This window comes from Mesoplodon densirostris, chromosome 13 (assembly GCF_025265405.1).
Source record: "Mesoplodon densirostris isolate mMesDen1 chromosome 13, mMesDen1 primary haplotype, whole genome shotgun sequence".
NCBI classification, from domain to species: domain Eukaryota; kingdom Metazoa; phylum Chordata; class Mammalia; order Artiodactyla; family Ziphiidae; genus Mesoplodon; species Mesoplodon densirostris.
In genome coordinates, this window is record NC_082673.1 from 92,231,420 (window position 1) to 92,253,207 (window position 21,788).

The 21,788-nt window shown below is 63.4% G+C and overlaps 3 protein-coding genes across 12 annotated transcripts in view; 1 reads left to right on the plus strand and 2 right to left on the minus strand.

Moving 5' to 3' along the window:
- Positions 1 to 5,388, minus strand: part of PLEC (plectin) — a 59,838-nt gene extending 54,450 nt beyond the window's left edge. For 2 of the 8 annotated variants that reach the window (XM_060116465.1, XM_060116462.1), the window contains exons 1-2: positions 4,694 to 5,002; positions 3,833 to 4,031 (exon numbers count right to left, since the gene is read on the minus strand). In XM_060116465.1, coding sequence (XP_059972448.1) covers positions 3,833 to 4,025 — 193 coding nt within the window. In that variant the 5' untranslated portion in view covers positions 4,026 to 4,031; positions 4,694 to 5,002. Of the gene's footprint in view, positions 1 to 544; positions 628 to 1,984; positions 2,144 to 3,832; positions 4,032 to 4,693; positions 5,003 to 5,309 lie in introns of those variants that run through there. The other 6 variants (XM_060116474.1, XM_060116473.1, XM_060116479.1 and 3 more) reach the window with 4 other exon arrangements.
- Positions 5,389 to 5,765: 377 nt separating this feature from the next.
- Positions 5,766 to 14,652, minus strand: PARP10 (poly(ADP-ribose) polymerase family member 10). 3 transcript variants are annotated; one of them, XM_060115483.1, is made up of 11 exons: positions 13,203 to 14,651; positions 12,874 to 13,125; positions 12,555 to 12,791; positions 11,892 to 12,475; positions 11,560 to 11,781; positions 11,318 to 11,414; positions 10,495 to 11,130; positions 10,277 to 10,410; positions 7,181 to 7,270; positions 6,479 to 6,653; positions 5,766 to 6,402 (listed from the first exon to the last, which is right to left on the minus strand). In XM_060115483.1, the coding sequence occupies exons 1-11, from the start codon at positions 13,495 to 13,497 to the stop codon at positions 6,056 to 6,058; spliced, it is 3,069 nt and encodes a 1,022-aa protein (XP_059971466.1). In that variant the 5' UTR covers positions 13,498 to 14,651; the 3' UTR covers positions 5,766 to 6,055. The 3 variants fall into 3 exon arrangements, with proteins under 3 accessions (XP_059971466.1, XP_059971468.1, XP_059971467.1); XM_060115485.1 differs by lacking the exon at positions 10,495 to 11,130 and having other exon boundaries at positions 13,203 to 14,652; XM_060115484.1 differs by lacking the exon at positions 7,181 to 7,270 and having other exon boundaries at positions 13,203 to 14,650.
- Positions 14,653 to 16,024: 1,372 nt separating this feature from the next.
- On the plus strand, positions 16,025 to 19,241 carry GRINA (glutamate ionotropic receptor NMDA type subunit associated protein 1). The gene is made up of 7 exons (XM_060115487.1): positions 16,025 to 16,123; positions 17,112 to 17,499; positions 17,583 to 17,695; positions 17,767 to 17,967; positions 18,083 to 18,211; positions 18,301 to 18,444; positions 18,525 to 19,241. The coding sequence occupies exons 2-7, from the start codon at positions 17,136 to 17,138 to the stop codon at positions 18,672 to 18,674; spliced, it is 1,101 nt and encodes a 366-aa protein (XP_059971470.1). The 5' UTR covers positions 16,025 to 16,123; positions 17,112 to 17,135; the 3' UTR covers positions 18,675 to 19,241.
- Positions 19,242 to 21,788: the final 2,547 nt, after the last annotated feature.

Sequence of the window (21,788 nt, forward strand, 5' to 3'; positions counted from 1 at the left end):
TGCTGCGCCCCCCAGCCCCCAGCAGTCTCCCAGTGGTGGCGGGATCAGGGGCTTCACTCTGCGCCCTCACTAGGGGCGGCCTCCTCTCTGAGGCAGGATGGGCCAGGGCCTCAGGCCTCCAGTAGGCCCAAGGGGCTCACAAGGGTCAGGCCGCGGCACATAGCCTGGCCGCTTCTGCTCCTCTAGGCCACTCCTGGGCCTTGGCAGTGGCCCCGGCCCAGCCACAGGCACAGCCCCGCCCCCCCATTCCCTTGCCTCAAGCCAGGAGGGGAGGTGACTCGGGGTACCCCAGAAGCCTCCCCTTCCCTCGGCCCCGCTCGGCAGTCCCCGGCACCTACGCTCCCACTTTGCCACTCTCAGCCGCCCTCGGGCCAGTGCCACACACTAGGGGGGCTTCACCGTGGCGGTGGCCAGTCCACTTTGGGCACGTGCCCCAGCACCCGCAGGCAGGAACCAGGCGAGCCCGGGAGGGGGCACGGGCCACGGCAGCCCGGCGTGCCCTCACAGCAACCCTGGAAGCCTGCAGGGTCCTGGCAGGACTCACTCTGAGAGGTGGGCTGGCATCCCGGGAGCAGAGGGACACAGTTCCTCAGGCTGGGATGCTTCAGCTCGACGCCCTGACGGCCTCTGGAACCACACACGGCCCTGTGACGTTATCTGACCAAGGAAGATGCTGGAACAAAGCACTAGTTATTCTGTGTAAGTGTCCCCACTTTCACTAGAGTGGCCAGTTCATAAACAGTTCCGTCCTGGGGTTTGCCAGGAGAGCTGTGGCCCAGTGGGCAGCTGCTTCCTTGCCCTGGACCTGTCCAGATGGACCCTCCCAGGCCAGGCCAGCCCTCCAGAGACGCACCCTCCCTCCCTGCAGGTGCGGCGGTCAGGCTCAGGAGCCCACTGCCACGAGTGTCTCTACCGGGCCCCAGCGAACTGGTCACAGAGGCAATGGATCGGCGACCACAGTGCTGACAAGAAGCAGCTGCCAAGGAGAAGCACACGGCACATCCACCGCCCAGGACCCACCAAAGCTGTGAGTGGAGGACTGCCTGGCGGAGGCAAGCCCTGGGCCCTGTGAAACCTCCCCTGCTTGCCTGGGCGAGGTCAGTGGACGGACAGCGGCTGCCCAGGCTCCAGGCAAGGTCCCAGCAGGACCTCTCTCCCTGAACTGCCCTTGGGGGCAGAGCCAGCATAACCAGCCATGTGGAGCTGGGACCTGCTCTGGGTCAGCTCTGCCCAGGGCCCCACCTCGACCCTCTCTAAGCCTCTGCGGGCCAGGAGCCAGGGCTGTGTCCACGCCTGCTCAGAGCCCAGCGCCCCAGGCAGCTGGGCTGTGGGCAGCTGACAGCAGTAAGGCCTGGGCAGGTCCAGAGGCCCCAGGGGGTGGGGAGCAGGGCCAGGGGGGTCTGCCAAAGCCACAGAGTGGCTCCTCTAAAGAGGAGGAGGGGGCTGCCCTGACTTCCCCAGCCCACAGCTGCTCCCCAGGGGACAGTAATGGGGCGTAACAGGAGTCCCTGCCAAGGCGGGTGTTGGCCTAGGTGCTCACCCACTGGGGGAGGTGAGGAAACGCAGTAACTATGCGACCCACTGCCAGGCAGTGGCAGCCACCAGCACCCCTGGGGGAAGCACCTAGCTGAGAGGCAGGGGACAGCTCTGCCTTGACCCACGTGTCTGCTGTGCACAGACTCCGGACACAGGACATTGGCCGGGGCGGGGCGGGGCGGCGCGGGGCGGCCCACCCCACCCACCCACCCGCGCCGCACGATGCCCTATTAAGGACATGACTATGGGGCTCCGCCGAGCGCGCTGCCTCTTCCTCGGGCGCCGGCGGCCGCGCGGGTCGAGCGAGGCTGGCGGCGGGGGGCGGGGCTGGGCTCCGATCGGGACGACTACCGCGGACGAGGTGTCAGAGGCCGGACTGTCCGGCCGGAGGACCTGTCAGGGCCGGCCAGACGGCAGGCAGCCCGCAGAGGGGGCGGGGGCGCCGTACCTTTGTACTTCTCCCGCACCTCCTCGTAGGCCTGGATGAAGTCCTGCTCGTTGGGCGGCGGACCAGGCGGCAGCAGGGCAGCCATGCCGGCGGCAGGCGCGGGACACGGCGGGGCGCTGCGGCGCAGAGCGAGCCTCCTGCCCCCGGCGGCCACTCGGTCCCTGCGGCCGCGCGCGCCGCTTAAAGGGGCCGCCCCCGCCCCGCCCCGCACCCAGGATGCCCCACGGGCGGGCGGGGCCCGGGGGAGAGGCGGCAGCGCGCCCGGGCGCCTCCCGGCGTCGGCTCGGCAGCCGCAGCGGAGCGGGCTGGGAGGCTACGAGTCTGCGTCTCGCGCCCGTCCCGGCGGGCGCACACCCCCTCCCAGCCCTAGTCGCCGGCCCGCCGACAGCCCGAGTTCTCCGCGCCCGGTCCTGCAGGGGCCCCCTCCCTCCCCAGCCGCGAGCCCTCCGCCACCCTGCCAGACCCAGGGACCTCACCTGGCCGTCCCCCCCGCCCCCACTTTCTGCTCCAACCGCCGCTACCTAGGATCCTTCTATTGCAACCTGGGAGGTAGAGTGGGCATCTTCAATATGAGACCCTTACACACAAAAACTTAACTACGAATAAAAGGACTGAAATAGGGAATTTACAGAGAAAAAATGATTGGTTAAAAAAAAAAATTATTTGCCACCCATCAGACTGACAATCCCCCATCTCCCAGGGTTGAGAAATGCCCTCTCCAGAATGCCCCCGGCAATGATCCTCTAACTGGAAATGCCGCAAACACTGTGGCCAGAAGCCCCACTTCCAGGGCTCAGGACTAAGAGGGTCACCAGGCGCACACAAAGAGCGCCCGCAGGGCCTCATAGTGAAGAGAGTCCAGGGCTGCGGGAGGACATTCAGGGCTCACTTTCATGTGAGGGAAAAAGAACCTCCTCCTTTAACATCCGGATGTGACATGTGAAAAGGACTGGCGGTCCCGTGCCATGTCCACACCGGCTCCCGGGGGTGGGGCAGACGGTGAGGTTCCCTTCACGCTGTCCCGCTCCCCTGCGTCCCCACAAGCTGTTGCTTGCGCTTCCACCCACAAAGTTCCTTGCTGCCCACGCCACCATCCTCGCCCAGCACTGGGCTTCCAGGCCTCTTCCCACGCACCTCGGTCCACCCTCCCGGTCTCCTGCAGGGCCAGCCCATCCCCCAGACCCTCATCATCATTCTGTCCTAGCCGACGGGGCAGGGTCAGTAGCCCACAGACTGATCCAGAGACCCTCAGCTGGCTCCTCCCTTCCCAGCGCGCCCTGCCCAATAGCCTCAAGCCCTAGGTCACCTACTTCCCAAAGGGAGGAGCCACTGTCCAGCTGCCAGCCCGACACTGTCAGGGGCCTTGCATTGGGCCTTCCCCATCCTCCCCCCAAGAATGGCAGCTACTAGAGGGCAAGGCCGGACCCTGGCTCAGGGAGGGGCTGGGGCTCTCGCCAACCAGGTGGCCCCTCCTGTCCTGCTCCTATATGCTTCTACCCAACGCACCCCCATGGTGGCAGCCAAGACCAGGGGCCTCGAAGGCGGCTTTGCCCCAGGATCCCAAGAAAGTGTCATCATCACATCTGGGCACTGGACCCTTGTTCTGAGACCAATGATGGTGCCACCTCAGCAAGCTCAACCTCAGGCCTCATGCAGCTGACCGGGTGGAGCCAGCAGGTGGCGCTGTGCTGTCTGCAACCACCTGGGACAGGAGAGGCCCCCTCTGACCCGCAGATCACCCTCACGTCTCTCATCCCAGTCCTATACCTGCACAGAGCACAGAGCACGTGCTCAGTCAACAAGCAGATGTTTATGAACTGGACAGACGAAGCTCTTCAGCGTCGTTACCTGCAATGCGGATGACTGCCCGCTCGGCAGGGTCCAAGACACTCCCATTCCCCCCAGGGCCACCTCCGCTTAGCCGGCTCCGCTGTGTTTTCTCCAGGTTCCAGGGCAGTGTGTCCCCAGGGCTGGGCGAGCCACTGCCTCCGTTGGAGCCATCCTCAACCACTGCCCGAACTTCGTGGTCCTCGCCCGACATGGCCTCCTGGAGAGGGAGCGGGGGGGGGGTGTCACACCACCGTGTATGGGGGGGGGATACTGCATACTGACCCACCACATTCTTAACCTAAACATGGACCCCATCCCATCCACCCTGTCATCTGGACACGGACACCCACACCGCTCCTATGTCCTGCTTCATCTACATACTGAACCCAGACACGGACAACCCTTTGCAGCCATCCACAGCTGGCCTCACCCCCTCCAGCTCATTCCTCCGATACCCACACGGTGACACCCCCCCCACCAAGACATTGACCTCACTCCCTCCAGTCTATCACTGGGACAGTGATACCCCCCACCCCCCAACATTCACTGCCACTCCTTTCTCTTAGTCACCCAAACACTGACCCCTCCACGCTGTCACCCAGGGGTTCACGCAATCAGAGGACACTGATCCCCGCTCCACCCCGTCACTCGGACACTGGCCTCCGATCCCTCCATCCCAAACCTGGACCCCATCTCCTCTCCTCCTCGAGTCAGCAAGCAAGCCAGGCCACGAGGAACCACTGGCTGCTGCCCCTGCCTTCAGCGGCCTTCAGGGAAGGACCCAGACCCCGCATCTCGAACACTGGCTCTACCTCCAAGCTGTCTGAGCCCATAGCGCTCCCCGTCGCCTTACCCACCCCAGCCCCAGCGCAGGCCCACCTCGGTCTCCGCAGTGAAGGCCTATAAATAGCCAGAGCCGCATCAGCGTGGGCCGCGGGAGCTCTGCTGCGGCAAGGCTGGGTGGGAGCCTGGGCTGCCCCTCCAGCGGCCCACCCTGCGCGGCACGCACACCGCACCGCGGAGCTGCCGAAGGGCACCCACACCCGCGCGTGCACGCCCCTCAGCTCCCGGGCCCCACAAGCGCTGGCGTGCAGGAGGTGAATGGGGCTCTGTCCCGGCGGGGCCGGGCTGGCGCGGGGGCACAATGTGGGCTCTGTGCCTCCGCCCCTAGGCTAAGGGCTGGGGAGGAGACGGCGGGCACCGAGCTGGGGGCCACCCTGCCCCGCCCCCTACAGCCCGTCCGCAAGGCGCCTCCGCTCCAGCCCCCCGCCCGGCGCCCCACCGCCCGGCGCCCCACCCCATCCGCCTTTCCTGCCCACACCCCGGGCACCGCCCGTCCAGTTCCGCAGTCTCCGAGCGCGGAGGTGGCGTCCTCCCGAGGGAGGATGGGCAGCGACGCAGCCTCTGGTTCCGCGATGCCTGCGGAGGGAGAGCCCCTACCCCACCCTGCGGCTCCCGCCCGCCGCGCGCCTCTCTGTCCCGGCCCCGGTCTTACGTGCCCGGTGGCTCAGCTCCGCTAGGCTCGGCCAGTGCGGCCGGACGGCTGGTACCGGGAGAGCTGCGCAGGCTGCGCGGGCGGGGCGAGTTCGGAGCCCCGCCCCGGCCGCGAACCGAGCGCCGCCCGTGCGGCCCCTGCGTCCGAGTGCGCGCGGGGCCAGAGCGCGAGCGCGGCTTCTCCCGGGTACCGTCCCCCGCGCGCACCCCCACCGCCCGGCACGGCCCCCTCCCCGCGCGCAGAGGGCGGGGCGGTCGGCAAGGAGACGTCGTTAGGGGAGCCGAGCGTGCGTGACACTAAGGCGACGCGGGGTCGCTCGGGTGCGCGCCGGGTCCGGTCTCTGCCGGCTGCCCAGGGCCGCCCCAAAGCACCAGCGGACTCTGCGCCGCGGCCCCCGCCCCTAGCCACCCCCCCAAACAGGTCGGACCCGAAGCTCGCAGGTTTCCCCCGCCTGGTTTCACGTACACATTTATTCAAACAACACAGTCGCGCTCGGGCGAGGGCCGGCCCCCCTCCTCCTGGGCTCTGCTGACCCCTGGTGGTTGGGCCGGCCCGGGGGTGGGGGTGGCGGGGAACCCTGCCCAAGCCCTCCCCGTCCGGCCGCCCCTATGGGCACCACCACTGCAGGAGGCAGGGGCGACCCCGGGGGCAGCTCGGGCGGGGGAGGGAGCGGTGGGGCTGTGCGGAGCGGGGAGCCTGGGGAGCAGGAGGCCAGCGGCTGGGCCGAGGGGGCGGGGCCTCTAGGGTTAGGTGGCTGAGGAGTTGCTCAAGAGCCCAGGGGGGTCTCCACGGGGAGACCCGGACATGTGCTTGCAAGTGATGAGGTGGGTGGGCAGCGCCTGGGTGTCGTGAAAGATGACGAAGATGCTGGGCCGGGGGAGGCAGTCCACCGCGCTGTCGTAGCGCAGGAGAGCGTGGCCGGGGGGCCGCGGGGGGGGTGCCCGCAGCCCGCGGCGGCCCTGCCCGTAGTCGCCGGTCAGCACCCGCGCCACAAACACGGCCTTGTGGCCCTCGGAGTCGGGGGGCGAGTAGCGGTCCAGCACCGACAGGGAGGCGTGCTTGGCGAAGTACACGCCCTGTCCGTAGAGCGTTCCTGCGCGGGGGAGGCACGGGGGTCAGGGTGGTTACGGTGGGCAGAGACCGCGCCCCTTCAGGGCCCCAGGCCTCACCGTTGCGGCCGCAAAAGCTGCGGTTGAAGCCGTGCGCGCAGATGTCCGGGACGGTGGCCACCGACGTGCCGTGGTACAGGACCTGCTCGGCCGGCCGCCGGTCACAGCACCGCTCCAGGCGCTCCCGGTGCAGTTCGTACTGCTGCTGCAGCAGCGGGTGCAACACACGCTCCACCTGCGGGCGGCCTTGGTCAGAACCAGGCTATTGTATCCCCTGGGCCAGAGGGCACAGGGCTGAGCCCGGAAATCAAGAGCCCTCTCCTGGAGGAGTTCAGGGCCTGGGGAGACCTCACAGCTCCTGTCATGCTCTGCCCAGTAGCAGACATTAGGCGGACATTCGCCACCTCCACGGAGCCCCAAGTGGCGTTGGAGGGCTTCCAGGGGGGTCTGCAGGTAGGCAACCCATCCACTCACCAGAACCCTGCACCCACAGCCAGGCCTCTGCAGAGAAAAGCTGAGCCCCCCGCCTGCACTGCCCGCAGGACTTCACTCCCAACGCCAGGAGATGCCCCGGACCTCTCAGTGATGGGAGACCAAGATGACCAACTCAGTAGTCAACCGAAGAGGAGCCAACTCAGGGACCCAAAAAGTTTCTAAAGAAATTCTAACTAGTCACTTCAGAGGGATGCAAATGAATATTATATCCATGAAACAAGACGACCTACTGTGAAAAAGAAACAGTGAAAATTAGAGAGTTCTTACATTAAGAATGGAATTGCTGAACTGCATCCAGTGGGTGTGGATAATAAGAAGTTGATGAAGATGGAGTTCAGGAAGTGACTCAGTGCAGAGCTAAAGAAAAGAGTTGGGAACTGTGAGAGGACAGATGAGGGAGGGGGGGAGGAGCTCTAAGATCTGAGTCATAGGAGCTCCACAAGAAGACACCCAACAGGTGATGGGGGCAAGTGAGGACTTAATGGAAGACAGTTCGCCTAAGCTGAAGGCAGCATCTTCAGAAGGAAAGGATCTTGCCATAAAATGCCAAAGACAATGTGGAAAGGCACTTACCTGCTGGGAAAACTTCAACCTTCAAAGTGAAAGAAAAGTGTACAAGCGTCCAGACGCACGCGTGCACACACACACACACACACACACACACACACACACACACACCCCAAAGTCGACATACAGACAGGGAAAAAAACCTCACGTTTTCATACTGGGGTCCTCACCAGCAATATTGGATGCTAAAAGACCATAGAAGGATTTTTTTTTTCTTGCCTTTCCAAAAACAAAAAATTTTAAGGAGGAAAGAAAAAGTGTTACGTCTCTCAAAGATCTGAAGGAAAACATATTTTGATCTTGAACCCTATATCCAGCCAAACTATTAATGATGAGCACAAAATGAGGACAGATGAAGGTGTGCAAGAACCAGCTGTGCTGAAGTGAACAGAGATGTCTTAACACGTAGCATCTTGTGTTTAAAAAAATACCAGTATCAAATTATAGTTGCAAATTACTTCTAACTGCAAAAGGCAAAATACATTTAAAAGTCCAAAATGTTGACTACTCGCTCAAGGAAATACTTTTACTACACAGAAAAAGGTGACAGGGTCACCAAGAGTAAGCCAGTAGCCAAGCACCACAGAGAAAAACGAAGAAAGTAAACAAAATCAAGAGCCATTAATTGGGCTTCCCTGGTGGCACAGTGGTTAAGAATCCGCTGCCAGTGCAGGGGACACGGGTTCAAGCCCTGGTCTGGGAAGATCCCACATGCTGCAGAGCAACTAAGCCCATGCACCACAGCTACTGAGCCTGCGCTCTAGAGCCCGCGAGCCACAACTACGGAAGCTCACATGCCACAACTACTGAAGCCTGCAGGCCTAGAGCCTGTGCTCCGAAACAAGAGAAGCCACCGCAATGAAAAGCCCGTGCACTGCAACAAAGAGTAGGCTCAGCTCGCTGCAACTACAGAAAGCCCACGCACACACCAACAAAGACCCAACGCAGCCTAAAAAATAAATAAGTCTATTAAAAAAAAAAGAGCCATTAGTCATTGAATCCTAGAATATTCTCTTTCACGCAACATGGTTTAAATAACTAGGTTTTTCATTTCCCCCTTTCCTCTCTGGTCCAGTGGTAAATATTTTTTCATTGTCATTATATATCGATCAACCTATGGCCCAAGTATGGAGCTTCTTGCTTGCAATAGAAGCATGCCATGCAGAATAGAAGATGACGTTTGTTTGTCAACCTTGCCAACTTAAAAATAATGTCACTGGCCAAACTGTGAGATGGAAGAGGGAGGAGGAGGTGAAAGGGGGGAAGGGAAGCCCATTCTCCTGATCTTCCATGCAGGGAGGCCAGAAACAGTCTCTAAAATCGTTAAGTGGAAAAAAGACTCCAGTGTACCACGTAAAGTCACAAAGGTCCTGCTACAAGAATCGAGCGCACGTGACTAACAGAGCCTCAGGAGGAGCGCGGGGCGTGAGCGCGGGGCGTCCTCCTCTCTCCAAGTGCACAAGTGACAGCTGCTAAGTCCACCCAGAGTTACAGTGGTCACCCCAGGAAAGCGGTGGTGGTGGTGCTGGTGGCGGACTGGGCCCGGTCTGGGAAAGGCTGAGGGTCTGCATATCTGACCAGATCTGGGTTGCTATTGCTGCTCACCGCCCCCTGCCCCCAGGCCCGCCCACCCACAAGTTGGTGCGTCAAGAGGGCCACCTGGCTTCACCCGCACCCTGAGCCCAGCTCTCCACAGCCCCGAGATTCCTTCCCCCGAGCTGGAAGCACTCAGCCCTGCACTCTGCTCCAGCTCCTCTCTGCCCCCTCGCTTCCGCAGCCAGCTCATTTCAGCCTGGCCCAGCTCTCAGCTCCCAGTCACTCTCCACCCCTGCCTGGCACACAGCCCCTCCTCAGTCCTTCCTTCTGGCCCTGCAGGCACTCTGGCCCTCGCTGCCTCCAGCGCCCCACCTCTGCTTCCCACGCCTGCGTGGCCAGGGCTCACTGGGGCTCCCAGAGCTTCATTCGGGTCCCCCACCCGTGGTGCCCAGCCCTTCCCGCAACCCAACCGTGCTCAGAGTTGCCACGTTCAACAAGTGAAAATGTAGAAGGTCTGTGTCTTTATTCCTGTTACGCAGACCTACTTGAGAATGGACTTGAGGACATGGGGAGGGGGAAGGGTAAGCTGTGACAAAGCGAGAGAGTGGCATGGACATATATACACTACCAAACGTAAAATGCATAGCTAGTGGGAAGCAGCCGCATAGCACAGGGAGATCAGCTCGGTGCTTTGTGACCACCTAGAGGGGTGGGAGGGAGGGAGACGCAAGAGGGAAGAGATATGGGAACATATGTATATGTATAACTTTGTTATAAAGCAGAAACTAATAAAAAAAAGAAAAAGAAAATGTAGGAGGAGGCTGCCTCGCTGTAGCCAGCCCTCTTCCTGCTGGAGCAGACCCCTTGGGAGGCAGACGGGCCCCAGAACAGCACCCAGAACAACTGGTGGAATGAGTCATCCTCATAGCAGCCACGAGGTGGCATCACCACCCCATGTTCTAGAGGAAGAAACTGTGGCCGGCATCGGGCTGCAACCGGCGAAGTGGGGACCTGTGCTGGGACCCCCTAAGCTCTACAACCTTCTGTCTCCCTGGCCGCACACTCGTGAACACCCTTCGGGGAGGCAACGGGGCTGCGGAGCCCTGGTGCTCCCCTGCCCCCGACAGCTTTCAGCCTGCTGGGCAGCATCTGGCCAGCCGATCCTGACATAGGCAAGTGATAGCCCACAGACTCTGCGAGGCAAAGATGGTGCCAGGAGCCCAGGAGGCCAGAGGCTGGCAAGGCAGGGCGCGGACTCACCTGGACAACACGGATCCTGCCGTGGGCAGCGTCCAGTGTGGCGCAGAAGGCCTGCACTACCGTCTGGAACTCACTGCTGCTCTCGGCCACACGCTCCAGCCTGCCCAAGGGCTCCCTCGGCCTCTGCTGTGGCACTGACACACAGGGAGAAAGGCGGTGCGGGCCACGCCTGGGGCACCGGTCCACCATGCCCTCCCCCGTGCGGGCTGCAGACTCACGAGTGGGGCCCGAAGCCGCCAAGGGAAAGGCCAAGCTCTGATCCCGGGGGCCAGCCCGCAGCGCTGCTAAGTGGCGGGCCGCACGGGTGGGCTGGGTCCCAAAGCCACGGAAGACGGTGCGGTCACCACGAAGGGCAACGCTCACGCCGTGGCGCCGCTCCAGGCGGGCGCACAGCTCCGCGGGCAGCACGCAGCCCTGGGGCCCCACCGTCTCCTCCCGGAGGTGCACCTCCAAGGCCGCCTCTAGGGCCCGGTCCAGCTCATCCATATCCTGCTCAAAGGCCGCATGCACCTCCAGCTGGGCCCAGCTACCAGGCCCCCCACCCCGGAGCTCCTGTCCTTCCTCCAGCGGGGGCGGCTCCTGCAGGGAGAGGGCCAGGGCCCACTGCAGCGCTACAGCCTCCTCCCGCCCGGCCACCTGGCCTTGTGGCTCCAGTGAGTGGCAGAGAGCCAGCTGCAGCTCGGCCTCCTCCTCCAGCCGCCCAGGCGCCCCGGTGCTGGGGGCCACGGGCCCCTCCCCAGCCCTGGGAGTCCTCTCCTCTGGCTGCCTCGCAGGCTCCTCCTCCCCCAGCTCCAATGGCAGCCAGTCTTCCCCGTCCAGGCCCTCCAGGGCGGCCAGCAGCTCTCGGACCTCCTCTGGGGACACGAGAGGCACCGGGTCAGGGGTCAAGTCCAGCCAGAATGGGGCTGAAGGAGAGGACTAGTCAGGGGACGGGTGGAAGATAGAGAGGGAGTTAGAGGGTATACAGTCACAGGGCAGAGCAGCAGAGGGTGAGGCCAAGAAAGGGCCGCAGGATGTGCCAGGGCCCCCAGGGAGCCCTACCTAGGCTCATATTCTCCTGGTCACCGTCTGTATTGTCTGGAGGCCACAGGGTGTGGGAGTAGCCAGGGAGGGCCTGTAGAGCCTCAGTGGGGTCCACCTGTTGGGAAAGAATGCCAATACCCCCCAGACACATACCCCTCCCAGGCCTCTGAACAAGGGTAGAAGAGGTACGGGGGGCTGAGGAGTGAAAGAGGGGAGGGGAGGGGAGGGGAGGGGAGGGGAGGGGAGGGCTCCATGTCTACCTCTCCCTGGTCTGCGTCTAGGGCAGCCCTAGCCAGACGTTCTGTCCCGAAGACGCACTGGAACTGGGCCTCCAGCCCCCGCAGAAGGTGCTGCCCGTCTGGGCTCAGCAGGAACCTGGCACTGCCTGGGTGCTTCAGGCTCAGCAAGTGACAGCTAACGCTGCCCAGCAGACTTTGCAGAAACTCCTCGGCTGCCTGGCATGGGGCCAGGGCTCCGCAGAGCTGCAGGACCACGGGGCGGGGTGAGGAGGAGCAGTTGGCAGGCTTAGGGCACAGGAGAGGCACCCAGAGCCCCCAGGAGTAGAGGTGAGGAATCCTCAGGGGTCGCTTACCCGAAATCCAGTCACATCTGATCCCTCGAGTGGGAAGAGGGCGACGTCTCCCAGGCCAGCAAGAAGGTCCTCGTGATAGAGTTGAATGAAGCGCATTGCTCCTGGCTCCATCGGCAACACTGTCTCCACCAGGCCCTCCTGCCGCGGTGACCCCACAGGGTCCAGGCTCACTGACACCACCTGCTCCAGAGACCCCACGGCAATCTCCGCTGGGCCTGGAGACCCCGTAGGCCCTGGGCTCACCAGCCCCTCCTGTTCTGAAGACCCCATGGGACTGGAGCTGACTGGCCTGGCCTGTCCCAGAGAGGACCTGTCCCAGAGAGGCCCTGTCCTCAGCGAGGCTCCTGCCTGCCCCGGTGCCTCCTCAGAGCCCAATGTCACATTCCCCGTACAATTCTGTGCCCTTGCTGGCCCTCCAGCCTCTAGGACAGCATGCTTGGGGGCCGCAGGCCCCAACTCGGCCAAGCAGCCCCCTCCACTGGTGCGCTCGCTGAGCTCCTCGGGCTCCAGGACATCGTAGTGGGGGACAAGGCTCAGCTCTGAACCCTGCAGCTGGTGGGCCCGCTGCAGCACCCGTTCGGCCACTTGGAGGAAGGGAAAGGACAGAAGTCGTCAGGGCTCCAAGGCATGGGGGGGTGGGCCGCCCTGTCCAGCCCCACTCACCCTGCCACTGCCGGAAGGAAGCGATGGTGCCCAGATGCCCTGGCAGGCTGCGCATGCCCTCCAGGGGCCCCCCGCCACTGCGGCGCTCATTCTCCAGGTACAGCTCCAGCAGCATCAGGTCTGCAGGGGGGTTGGCCCCCACGACACGCACCGCCCGGGCCTGAGGCACCCAGGCCAGGGAGACCTCAGCCCCCTCCAGGCCCAGGGCCTGGGCGTGCTCCTCCAGGACGCGGGCTTCTGTGGGGAGGGTGCAAGTCAGCTCGGGGCATCTCCCCTGAAAGGCACGTCTGCCCCAGTCTGCCCCAATCCCGTCTCTCACCTGCCTCTGAAAGGGGCTTGGGCAGCTGCACCAGGGCCCGGTCTGGTCGGGGACTGGCCAGGGCATGGCAGGGCTGCACTGGCTGTCCTGCGGCACAAAGCAGGGCTTGGACGTACTGCTCCAGGTGCTGGGGTCCCGTGCCAGCAGGCAGTCCTTGGAGCAGTAGGCGCGAAGGGGCGCGTGGTGGGGCTGGCCGCAGGCTCAGCCGAGCGCCGTGCAGAGTGTGCTCCTGGGCCAAGACCCTCGCTGCATCTGCAGGCAGGGGGAGGGGGTGTCAGGGCCGGCGGCCGATGGGGGCCCAGGCTGCCCCTTTGCGGGGGTCCCCTCACCTGCAGCCTCCTGGAAGGTGAGGATGCCCCCGCGGCCAAGTCTCTGCCAACTCGACACAGGTCCACCCCCAGAGCTTCGACGGTTCTCGAAGTAGAGCGTGAGCAGCTCATCTGGGACGTCGTGGGGCAGGCCTCTGAGCTCCACGGCTGCCCCCAGCTCCGCCTCTTCCTCGCCCATCATCACAGCCTGGGCCGGAGGAGCAGGTGGGGTAGCAGCCCACAGCCCCGCCTCACCCCTCGCAGGCCCCTGGGCAGCGTTCCCTGGCACCCCCCTCACTGTGGGGCTGGCCCACATCCCGCACTCCCGCTCCCCCAGCTGCCTGGGCCACCGCGGCCTAGGTCTTCAGCCGGACTCCTTCCCCTTTGCCCGGAAGCCAAAGGGCTGGGACGAGAAAACAAAAGTGAAACCGTCAGAGGGAGGGAGGGGAGTGGCTGCCTCTTAGGTGCTTCCCTTCTCAGGCCCCTCCTGCAGAACTTTCCAGCCCTGCCCCCATCTCCTCAGCCCTCTGCCCAGCCCACCCGCCCCACCTCTCTGACCTCAGCCCAGTGGCTGGCAGGGTCGGGGGGCGTGTCGGCTCGCGGTCCTCCACTCCCACGGGCCCTGCCCTGTGAACCTCAGTACGGCCAGTCGCCCTCGCTGGTAAATCCACACGGCGGACTCGAATCATCGCCCTCCACTCAAGATCTCAAGCCTCCGTGTTACCCTCCCCCACTGCACGCACACCTTGAGGCTCTGGCCGGCCTGGCTAAGGCTGGCTTTCAACTCTCCCCAGCAACCTGGGCGACGGCACCCGCACTCACCCTTAAACAACATACAGGGGACCGACCTCCCACCCCGCGAGGGTGGGTCGGCAGCTCCCACTCCTGACCTACGAAAGCTTCCTCCCCGCCTCCCCAGCCTACGCTGTCCTTGGAGGTGGCGGCGGCACCGAGGCTGACCCCAGAAGGGGCTGGTGCTGTGCTCACCGGCCTTGCTGCAGCACATGCCCATGACAGAGGGGGCGCGGAGCCTCACGCTCGGCGGCACCTTTACAATCAACAGTCCCTCTTGCTGCAGCCGAGTACCCCCCCGCCTGTGCTCCATTGGCTTCCAGCCTCTCAGAGAGTTGTGCCCCCCACTGCTCTCCATCTCGCACCTCCCACTTATCCCTCAACCACTAAAACCCAGCCTCTGGCCCTGCTACTCCTCCAAGGAATTGAGGACCTGTCCAGTCTGTGCCCCAAGCTGTACACCCAGCACCCTGGCTGCCCCCACCCTGATCTGAGCCTCCATCATCTCTTGCCTGGATCACTACTCTGACCTCTTAACTGATCTCTCTCTGCCACTCCTGCCCACTCGCACTGTCCATCCTCAACAGAGGGCAGGGTGAGCCTTATAAGTGGCACCGACAGCCGCTACAGCTGGGTCCACAGTAAAGCCAAAGTCCTTTGGAGGACCTGCCAGGCTGGACTGACCGGGCCCCAGTCCCTTCTGCCACATCCCCCCTGCATCCCCCATCCTCCATCATCCGGTGCAGCAGACCCTCCCTCCCCGATGCCCTTGCTGGCCCTTCCCTCTTCCCAGACCAGCCTCTCCTACAGAGCCACCTGGCCTGATTCACCTTACCAGGTTCTTGGTGGCAGATTCAAGTTGAACCTAAAATTCTTCAAGGAACTATGACTTGCACGGGCCCCTCCTAGGGCCCTGGCCTCAACTTAACATTTGTCATTTGTAATTATTTTTCTTAAAAAAGACCCGTCAAATTGTATGAGCTTCTAGTTCTACAAAACCTGAAGTCATCCCTGCCTGCTCTACATTTTCTCCTCTCATGGAACTCATCATATTCTAACATACTGTATAACTTACTTATTACACCAATCCCTGCTACCACAGGCAGCAGTGTGCTGGAGCAACTCACATCATGACTACATTGTTCGATTTTCAGGAATCTTTGTGAATCAGTTGTTAAACTGGTGGTCGCTTGAAATCAGCCACGATGGGGTATTGATATGAAGGACAAGTGCAAAGGTACAGATCAAGGTTTCCCATCCCTGGGGCCCGCCGTTCAACGATGAACCAGCACACCAGCTGCACGGGATAGAGCCTCTTCCCAATCACTGCTGGGCCTGGGAGAGGCCACTATCCAAAAGGCTGGAAAGGACAATAAGATTCCTAGGCCCCAGGTGGAGAGGCACTCCTGCTGGCAGGGATGTCCCTGGAGGTGGCAGGCAGCACTTCCTCAGGACCGCTGAAGCCGAGGGAATTTAACTTGGCCTCCAGTCCTGGAGCATCTCTAAGCCTCAGCCCCTTAGCAGCGAAACAGGGCTAAGAATGCCACCCTTACAGCTTGTGGTACTGTGATCAAGACAAGTAAGGATAACTGGTCTAGTAGGGACCTGGACCAGTTTCCTAGAGAGGATAGAGCATTTAAACAATTAGGCCTCTTGATTTGGAACAGACTTGGATGAAAGGGGAAGCGGAGTTTTAAGGCCAAAGAGGGATGGAGAGTGCTTGCCAGACTTAGCAAATCCCAGATTTAGGAATAAATTTCTCAAAATTCCCTGACCCAAATTGGAGAGGCTAGGTCTCAGCCTCCAGAGGTCTACAGCCCTCACGGCCCAAGGCCACCCCTCAACGGACAGGACGGGACGCGGGGCTCGGGCCTGGAGCTCGGAAAGAAGCCAGCAGGGCAACCCAGTCGGGTAGGGTCCATCCGGGAGAAGCCCCCGCGTTCCCCGCGGAGCCCAGCCCACGGCCCCGCCCCCGCGCCGCCGGCCCCGCCCCGTCACAAGGCCCCGCTGCGTCTCCGGAGCCGCAGGCGCAGGCCCAGCCCAGCCGGCCGCGGAGCGGGTGCGGGTGCGGGCGCGGGCACAGCGGCCGTCGACCGCGCGGCCGCGCAGCGGACACCGGGCGCACAGGCCTGAGGCGACTCGCGCGACTGGTGAGTCCCCGGCCCAAGCCCGGCAGCGTGTCTACTCGCTCAGCCGGCCGGCAACTGCCGCCCCCGCGCGGGCCCTGCGCAGCAGACAGGCGTTGCGGTGGGTCAGTCGGTCGGTCCGGCCGGGCGCGTGGACCGCGGGGGCCGGGGGGCGGGGGCGGGGGCGGCGGGGCCGGGGAGCCGGAGGGCCCAGGGCGGGCGGGGGCGGCGCACTGCGGCGACAGCCGGACGGGCGGTCTGAGCGCCCCCCGAACGGGCAGGAGGGCCCACCCCGCCCTCGGTGCGGGTTCCGTGGCCGCCGCCCCCACTCGCCTCGTCCCCACGTCCGCTTTGTTCCCCCGCACGCCCTCTGGTCGCTTCCCTCCCCCACCGCCCCACCCCCCGCAACCCGTTGTTCCTGGCGTACCCCGCTGGCAGGCACCCCGGCAGCCGATCCAGGCCTGCTGGCCCTACCCCGGGACCGAGGGGCGCTCGGGCCCTGCTCTTGGAGGGGGGTCAGGGCTCTGGCTGGTCACAGATGGCGTGGGGATTTCCTGGGATAGAAATAGCCTCCGGCTCTGGCCCCTTAAAGCTGCTTAAGGGGCGGGATGTGAAGGGGAGTGTCCGGGCACACCCCCGCACCACCCCGACCGCGCCCCCAGCCCCGACCCGCGCTGAGCTCTGACCCGGAGAGGCCAGCAGCGGTGAGACGGCCCCTCCAGTTGCTTGCAAGAAACGGCAGAAGCCCAAAATTCTGAGGCTGCCAAAGTCATCCCCTCGTCCATCCCCTCCTCCATCTTTGGGGTCGGCCTGTAGCGGCCCCTCCTGAAGCCACACGCCCGGCCACCCGATACCCACCCGCCTCTCCTGGCCCCCCAGCTTGGGCTCCGGACAGCCCTGGGGCAAAGGTCACGAAACCCCCTCCTTCCGTCCCGTTTCCCCGTAGCAGGTGGCGAGGCCCCTGGCTGGTTCCTGTCACCTCAGGGCTAACCTTTCTCTCTCTGTCCTCTAGGGGGAGACCACAGAACCTGAGGCCATGTCCCATGAAAAGAGTTTCTTGGTGTCCGGGGACAGCTATCCTCCCCCCAACCCTGGATATCCTGGGGGGCCCCAGCCCTCCTTGCCTCCCTACCCAGGGGCCCCTTACCCACAGCCCCCGTTCCAGCCTTCCCCCTATGGCCAGCCAGGGTATCCCCAGGGCCCCAGCTCCTACCCCCAGGGGGGCTACCCTCAGGGTCCCTACCCCCCAGGAGGCTACCCCCAGGGCCCCTACCCCCCAGGAGGCTACCCTCAGGGCCCCTACCCCCAAGGGGGCTACCCTCAGGGACCGTATCCACAGAGCCCCTTTCCCCCCAACCCCTACGGACAACCACAGGCCTTCCCGGCACAGGATTCTGGCAGTGAGTAGTGGGGCAGGGGCAGGGGAGGGCAGGGGCTCCTGGCGCCAGTGAGGGGTGCTGACCCAGCCCGTCCTGCCCCTCAGCACCTCAGCATGGGAACTATCACGAGGAGGGTCCCCCATCTTACTACGACAACCAGGACTTCCCTGCCACCAACTGGGATGACAAGAGCATCCGGCAGGCCTTCATCCGGAAGGTGGGCCACAAGGGCTGGGGAGGGCGTGGGCAGCTGTGCTGGCCGGAGCTCTGAGCCGCCTCCCTCCCCAGGTGTTCCTGGTGCTGACCCTGCAGCTGTCCGTGACTCTGTCCACCGTGGCCGTGTTCACCTTCGTCGGGGAGGTGAAGGGCTTTGTCCGGGAGAACGTCTGGACCTACTATGTCTCCTACGCCGTCTTCTTCATCTCCCTCATTGTCCTCAGCTGCTGTGGGGACTTCCGGCGAAAGCACCCCTGGAACCTCGTTGCACTGGTAACCCGCAGAGCCAGGCCTTCACACCCCGTGGCTCACACCTTGGAGTGCCAGAGGGGGCCGGGGGTGGGGGTGGGGCAGCGGCCGCACACGCTCAAGGCTCGTCTCCCCTCAGTCCATCCTGACCGTCAGCCTGTCCTACATGGTGGGCGTGATCGCCAGCTTCTACAACACTGAGGCGGTCATCATGGCCGTAGGCATCACCACGACCGTCTGCTTCACGGTGGTCATCTTCTCCATGCAGGTAAGGGGCCCCCCGAGGCAGGGCCGCCGAGGGCCCAGAGGCCTTCCAGGGCTGCGGCACCCAGGCCCCGTGTGCCCCTGTGCCCTCAGACCCGCCACGACTTCACCTCGTGCGTGGGCGTGCTCCTGGTCAGCACGGTGGTGCTCCTCAGCTTCGCCGTCCTCTGCATCTTCGTCCGGAGCCGCATCCTGGAGATCGTGTACGCCTCGCTCGGCGCTCTGCTCTTCACCTGCGTGAGTGACGGCGGGGGGCAGCGTGGGCGGGACGCTGGGCGGGGGGGTGTCTGTCAACGTGACCCCGCCGCCACCCCCAGTTCCTGGCAGTGGACACCCAGCTGCTGCTGGGGAACAAGCAGCTGTCCCTGAGCCCGGAGGAGTACGTGTTCGCCGCGCTGAACCTGTACACGGACATCATCAACATCTTCCTGTACATCCTTACCATCATCGGCCGCGCCAAGGAGTAGCCCGCGCCCCTGGCACATGCGGGGCCCCACTCAGGTGGCCTGGCTGGCCTGGACCCTGCCCCCAGCGTGGCAGTTCCTCTGTACCTCCCCTCTCTCATCCCTGTGCACAGCCTGGGACAGAGGGAGCCCCTCTCCAAGCCTCCTGTGTGTACACTGCAGACACTTCTGTTCGGACCCGCTGTGGCCAGCATGGCCCCTTCTAGCCCTCCCGCCCTTCCAAAGGGCAGGGGGGCCGGGTTTCCATGCCACCTCCTGCCCACTCAGTGTTGCATGAGCCCTGTCTGCCAGCCCACCCCAGGTCTGGGGGCAACACTAGGTCCCAGGGGAGAGGGACGGAGCCAAGAACTGAGGGTGCACGTCTCCCCTCCTGTCCCAGCTCCCCCGCCTGGCATAAAGTATCCCTTTCCCCTCCCCAGCCCCACACTAGAGTGCTGCCCTCCGGGGACCTGCGGGGTGTGAGGGTCTCGTCCCTGTGCTGAGCCCTGAGGGCAGAGAGGCCGGGTATGTTTCAGGGGAGGAGGGCGCCTTCCTCTCATTCTGCTGTCTTTAAACAATAAATGGGACCTTCTGCGCTCTGTGTTCCCTTCCTCACTCTCGTCACTGCCGCTTCCTCCACAAGGTGGGGAGGGGTCTAGGCACTGCCAGTGTGGGGCATCGAGCAGGACAGGTGCGGACGGTGGGGCTTGGCTCAGGGTGGAGGTTAACGACAGCAGCTAATCTTTCTCTCTCGGTGCTTCCACCTCCGCTTTTGCAATCTTCCCAGCCACGTCACGAGCTGTATGCCGGGGTTCCCAGCTGATGGACGGGGACCCCAAGGCTCCCGGTGGTTACACGTGGTGCCTGGGTCACACGGTGTCTGCCACTCGTGCCTGGGAACTGCACGGCATGATGGGGGGGCGGGGGCTGCGACACCCTCATCGTCTCGCCTCGGGCCTGATGGGCAGCGGCATAGGTCACTGACCGCCCCCAGGCAGGGTCGTCCTGCTCCTCTGGCTCTGAAGGGCCCCCAGGGAGCCCATCAGCGGGCACCTGACACGCGGCCCAGGCCTGGCTCAGATGAAGGCCGTCCGCACCCCTGCCCCCTCCCCCCCGAGAAACCTGCACACCGGAGGCCCCAGGGGAGAGCTGGACGGAGACGCTGAGGGCCCCTGGCCTGCCTCTGGCACCTTCCGCAGCTCTCCAGGCCCCACCCTGCCATGGCCCTCAGCCTCAGCTGGCCCTGCGCGTCCTCCCCTGTGGCTCTTGCTGCTTGAGTTGGCCTTCCGCTGTCCCCGAGCTCCTCAACCCAAGACCTGGCCTTGCTCGGCCTGAGCCACAGGCGGGCCCCACTTCCCCAGGCCCGATGCACACCGCCTTCCCAGCCACCTGGGCCCTTCCTGGAGACCACCTCACGCTACACGGCTACCCTCAGTCCCTCTGCTTTGTTCGCCTGCCGAGCGCCGGGCAGGCGACGCGGCTCCCCTTCCCCACCTCTCCTCGAGCAGGTGCAGCTCCTCATCCAAGGTACCCTGCCTGCAGACGCTCCAAGCGCACGGAAACCTGCTCCGTGGTAGCCTACACACCCGTGAGGATTCCACACGGGAGAAAACACGGAGCATTCAGGTGGTTGAAGAGAACACCAGCAGAGGCAAGAGAAGCAGCTCAGGGATAAATGCCAAGCGAAATGTGCAGGGACAGTGTTTTCTCAGGGAATTCACGGAGGACAAACTCTTGGCTGAGCTAATCCTTGGGGGAGGCTCCCGGGGACGACCAGGGGCTGGAGATGTGGGCCAGGGCGGGGCCGGGAAGCCAGGGGACGCACGCAGAGCAGAGGCCACCACGGGAGGGGAGGACAGGGCTGCACATGGGTGAGGGCTTGGACCTGTCCTGCCGGTGAAGGGGACTCTGGCAGCAGCCACAGCTGGCTGTGGGTTCAGGAAGCTGCGTCCGGCAAGAGAATGTCCAGGAGAAGGGGTGATGCTAACAGGTGAAGAAAGCAGGGAGGAAGCAGATGAGATGTGCAGAGAGGAGCAGATCAGGTGGGGCTCGGGGCTGGAGCAGCTGGCAGTGCCACAGAGGGCTCAGGATGGGCCTGGTTGAGGCGGGCAGGGCATCTCTGCCGATGGACTTTGGCCTGCTGTCTGCTGTGTCCCCCTGGAAAGGAGAAAAGGGACAGCTTGTGATCTGACCGGGTGGATGAGTATGTAGAAGGAGCCACAGCAGTTGTGAGGTCAGCAGGGGAGATTGTTCAGGTGAGGAAAGCAGCAGCCCCCAACATCCAGGAGCTGGCCTGGTCCTATCAGCGAGGCCCTGGTGTTGTAGGGGCCAGCCTGGCGCACTCAGATACAGGCCCTGGTGGTCTCCTGTTTAGAATATGCAGTTTCACATGCAGATCTGCATCAGACAAGGCCCCTCTGTGCCGGACTGGGTCAAGAGGAGAGGACTCTTCTGTAATCATGTCTGAACACAGACCAGAGGCAGGCACTGTCCAAGCCATAAAGAAGACCTACTGCGTGCATCCTGTCCTGCCTAATCTGAGCAGCTGCTGGCTCTTCAGAATGGACAGCTTTAGCCGGCCCCTAGTCCCCGTCCCCCTTCCAAAGAAGAGGTGTTGAGATACCCAGTCACAGGATGACTCCCTTCCGGACAGCCTGGAATCCCAAGCAAAGCACTGCTTCTTTAGGCCCACCCCAATTCACCCAAACAAGCCAAGTCCCACAGGAAATCCTTCCAGTCCCCCTTCCTGTGGTCCCCCCGCTTGCCGCAGTGAGCAGTAAGCCTGACCTGTTCAGCCACAGGGTGCCCTGTGGGCTTCCTCTGGAGCCTTGACACAGCTCGCTATACTAAGGCCACTATATGAGGAGGACTAATTTATTCTTCAATCAAAAATGTTTATTTACATGAGTAATCATTAAGTCCATTCTTGTTTTCAAGATTAAACGACACAGGACTCCCCTGGTGGCTCAGTGGTTAAGAATCCGCCTGTCAATGAAGGGGACATGGGTTCGAGCCCTGGGCCAGGAAGATCCCACATGCCGTGAGACAACTAAGCCCATGCGCCACAGCTTCTAAGCCTGCGCTCTAGAGCCCGTGAGCCACAACTGCTGAGCCCATGTGCTGCAAGTACTGAAGCTC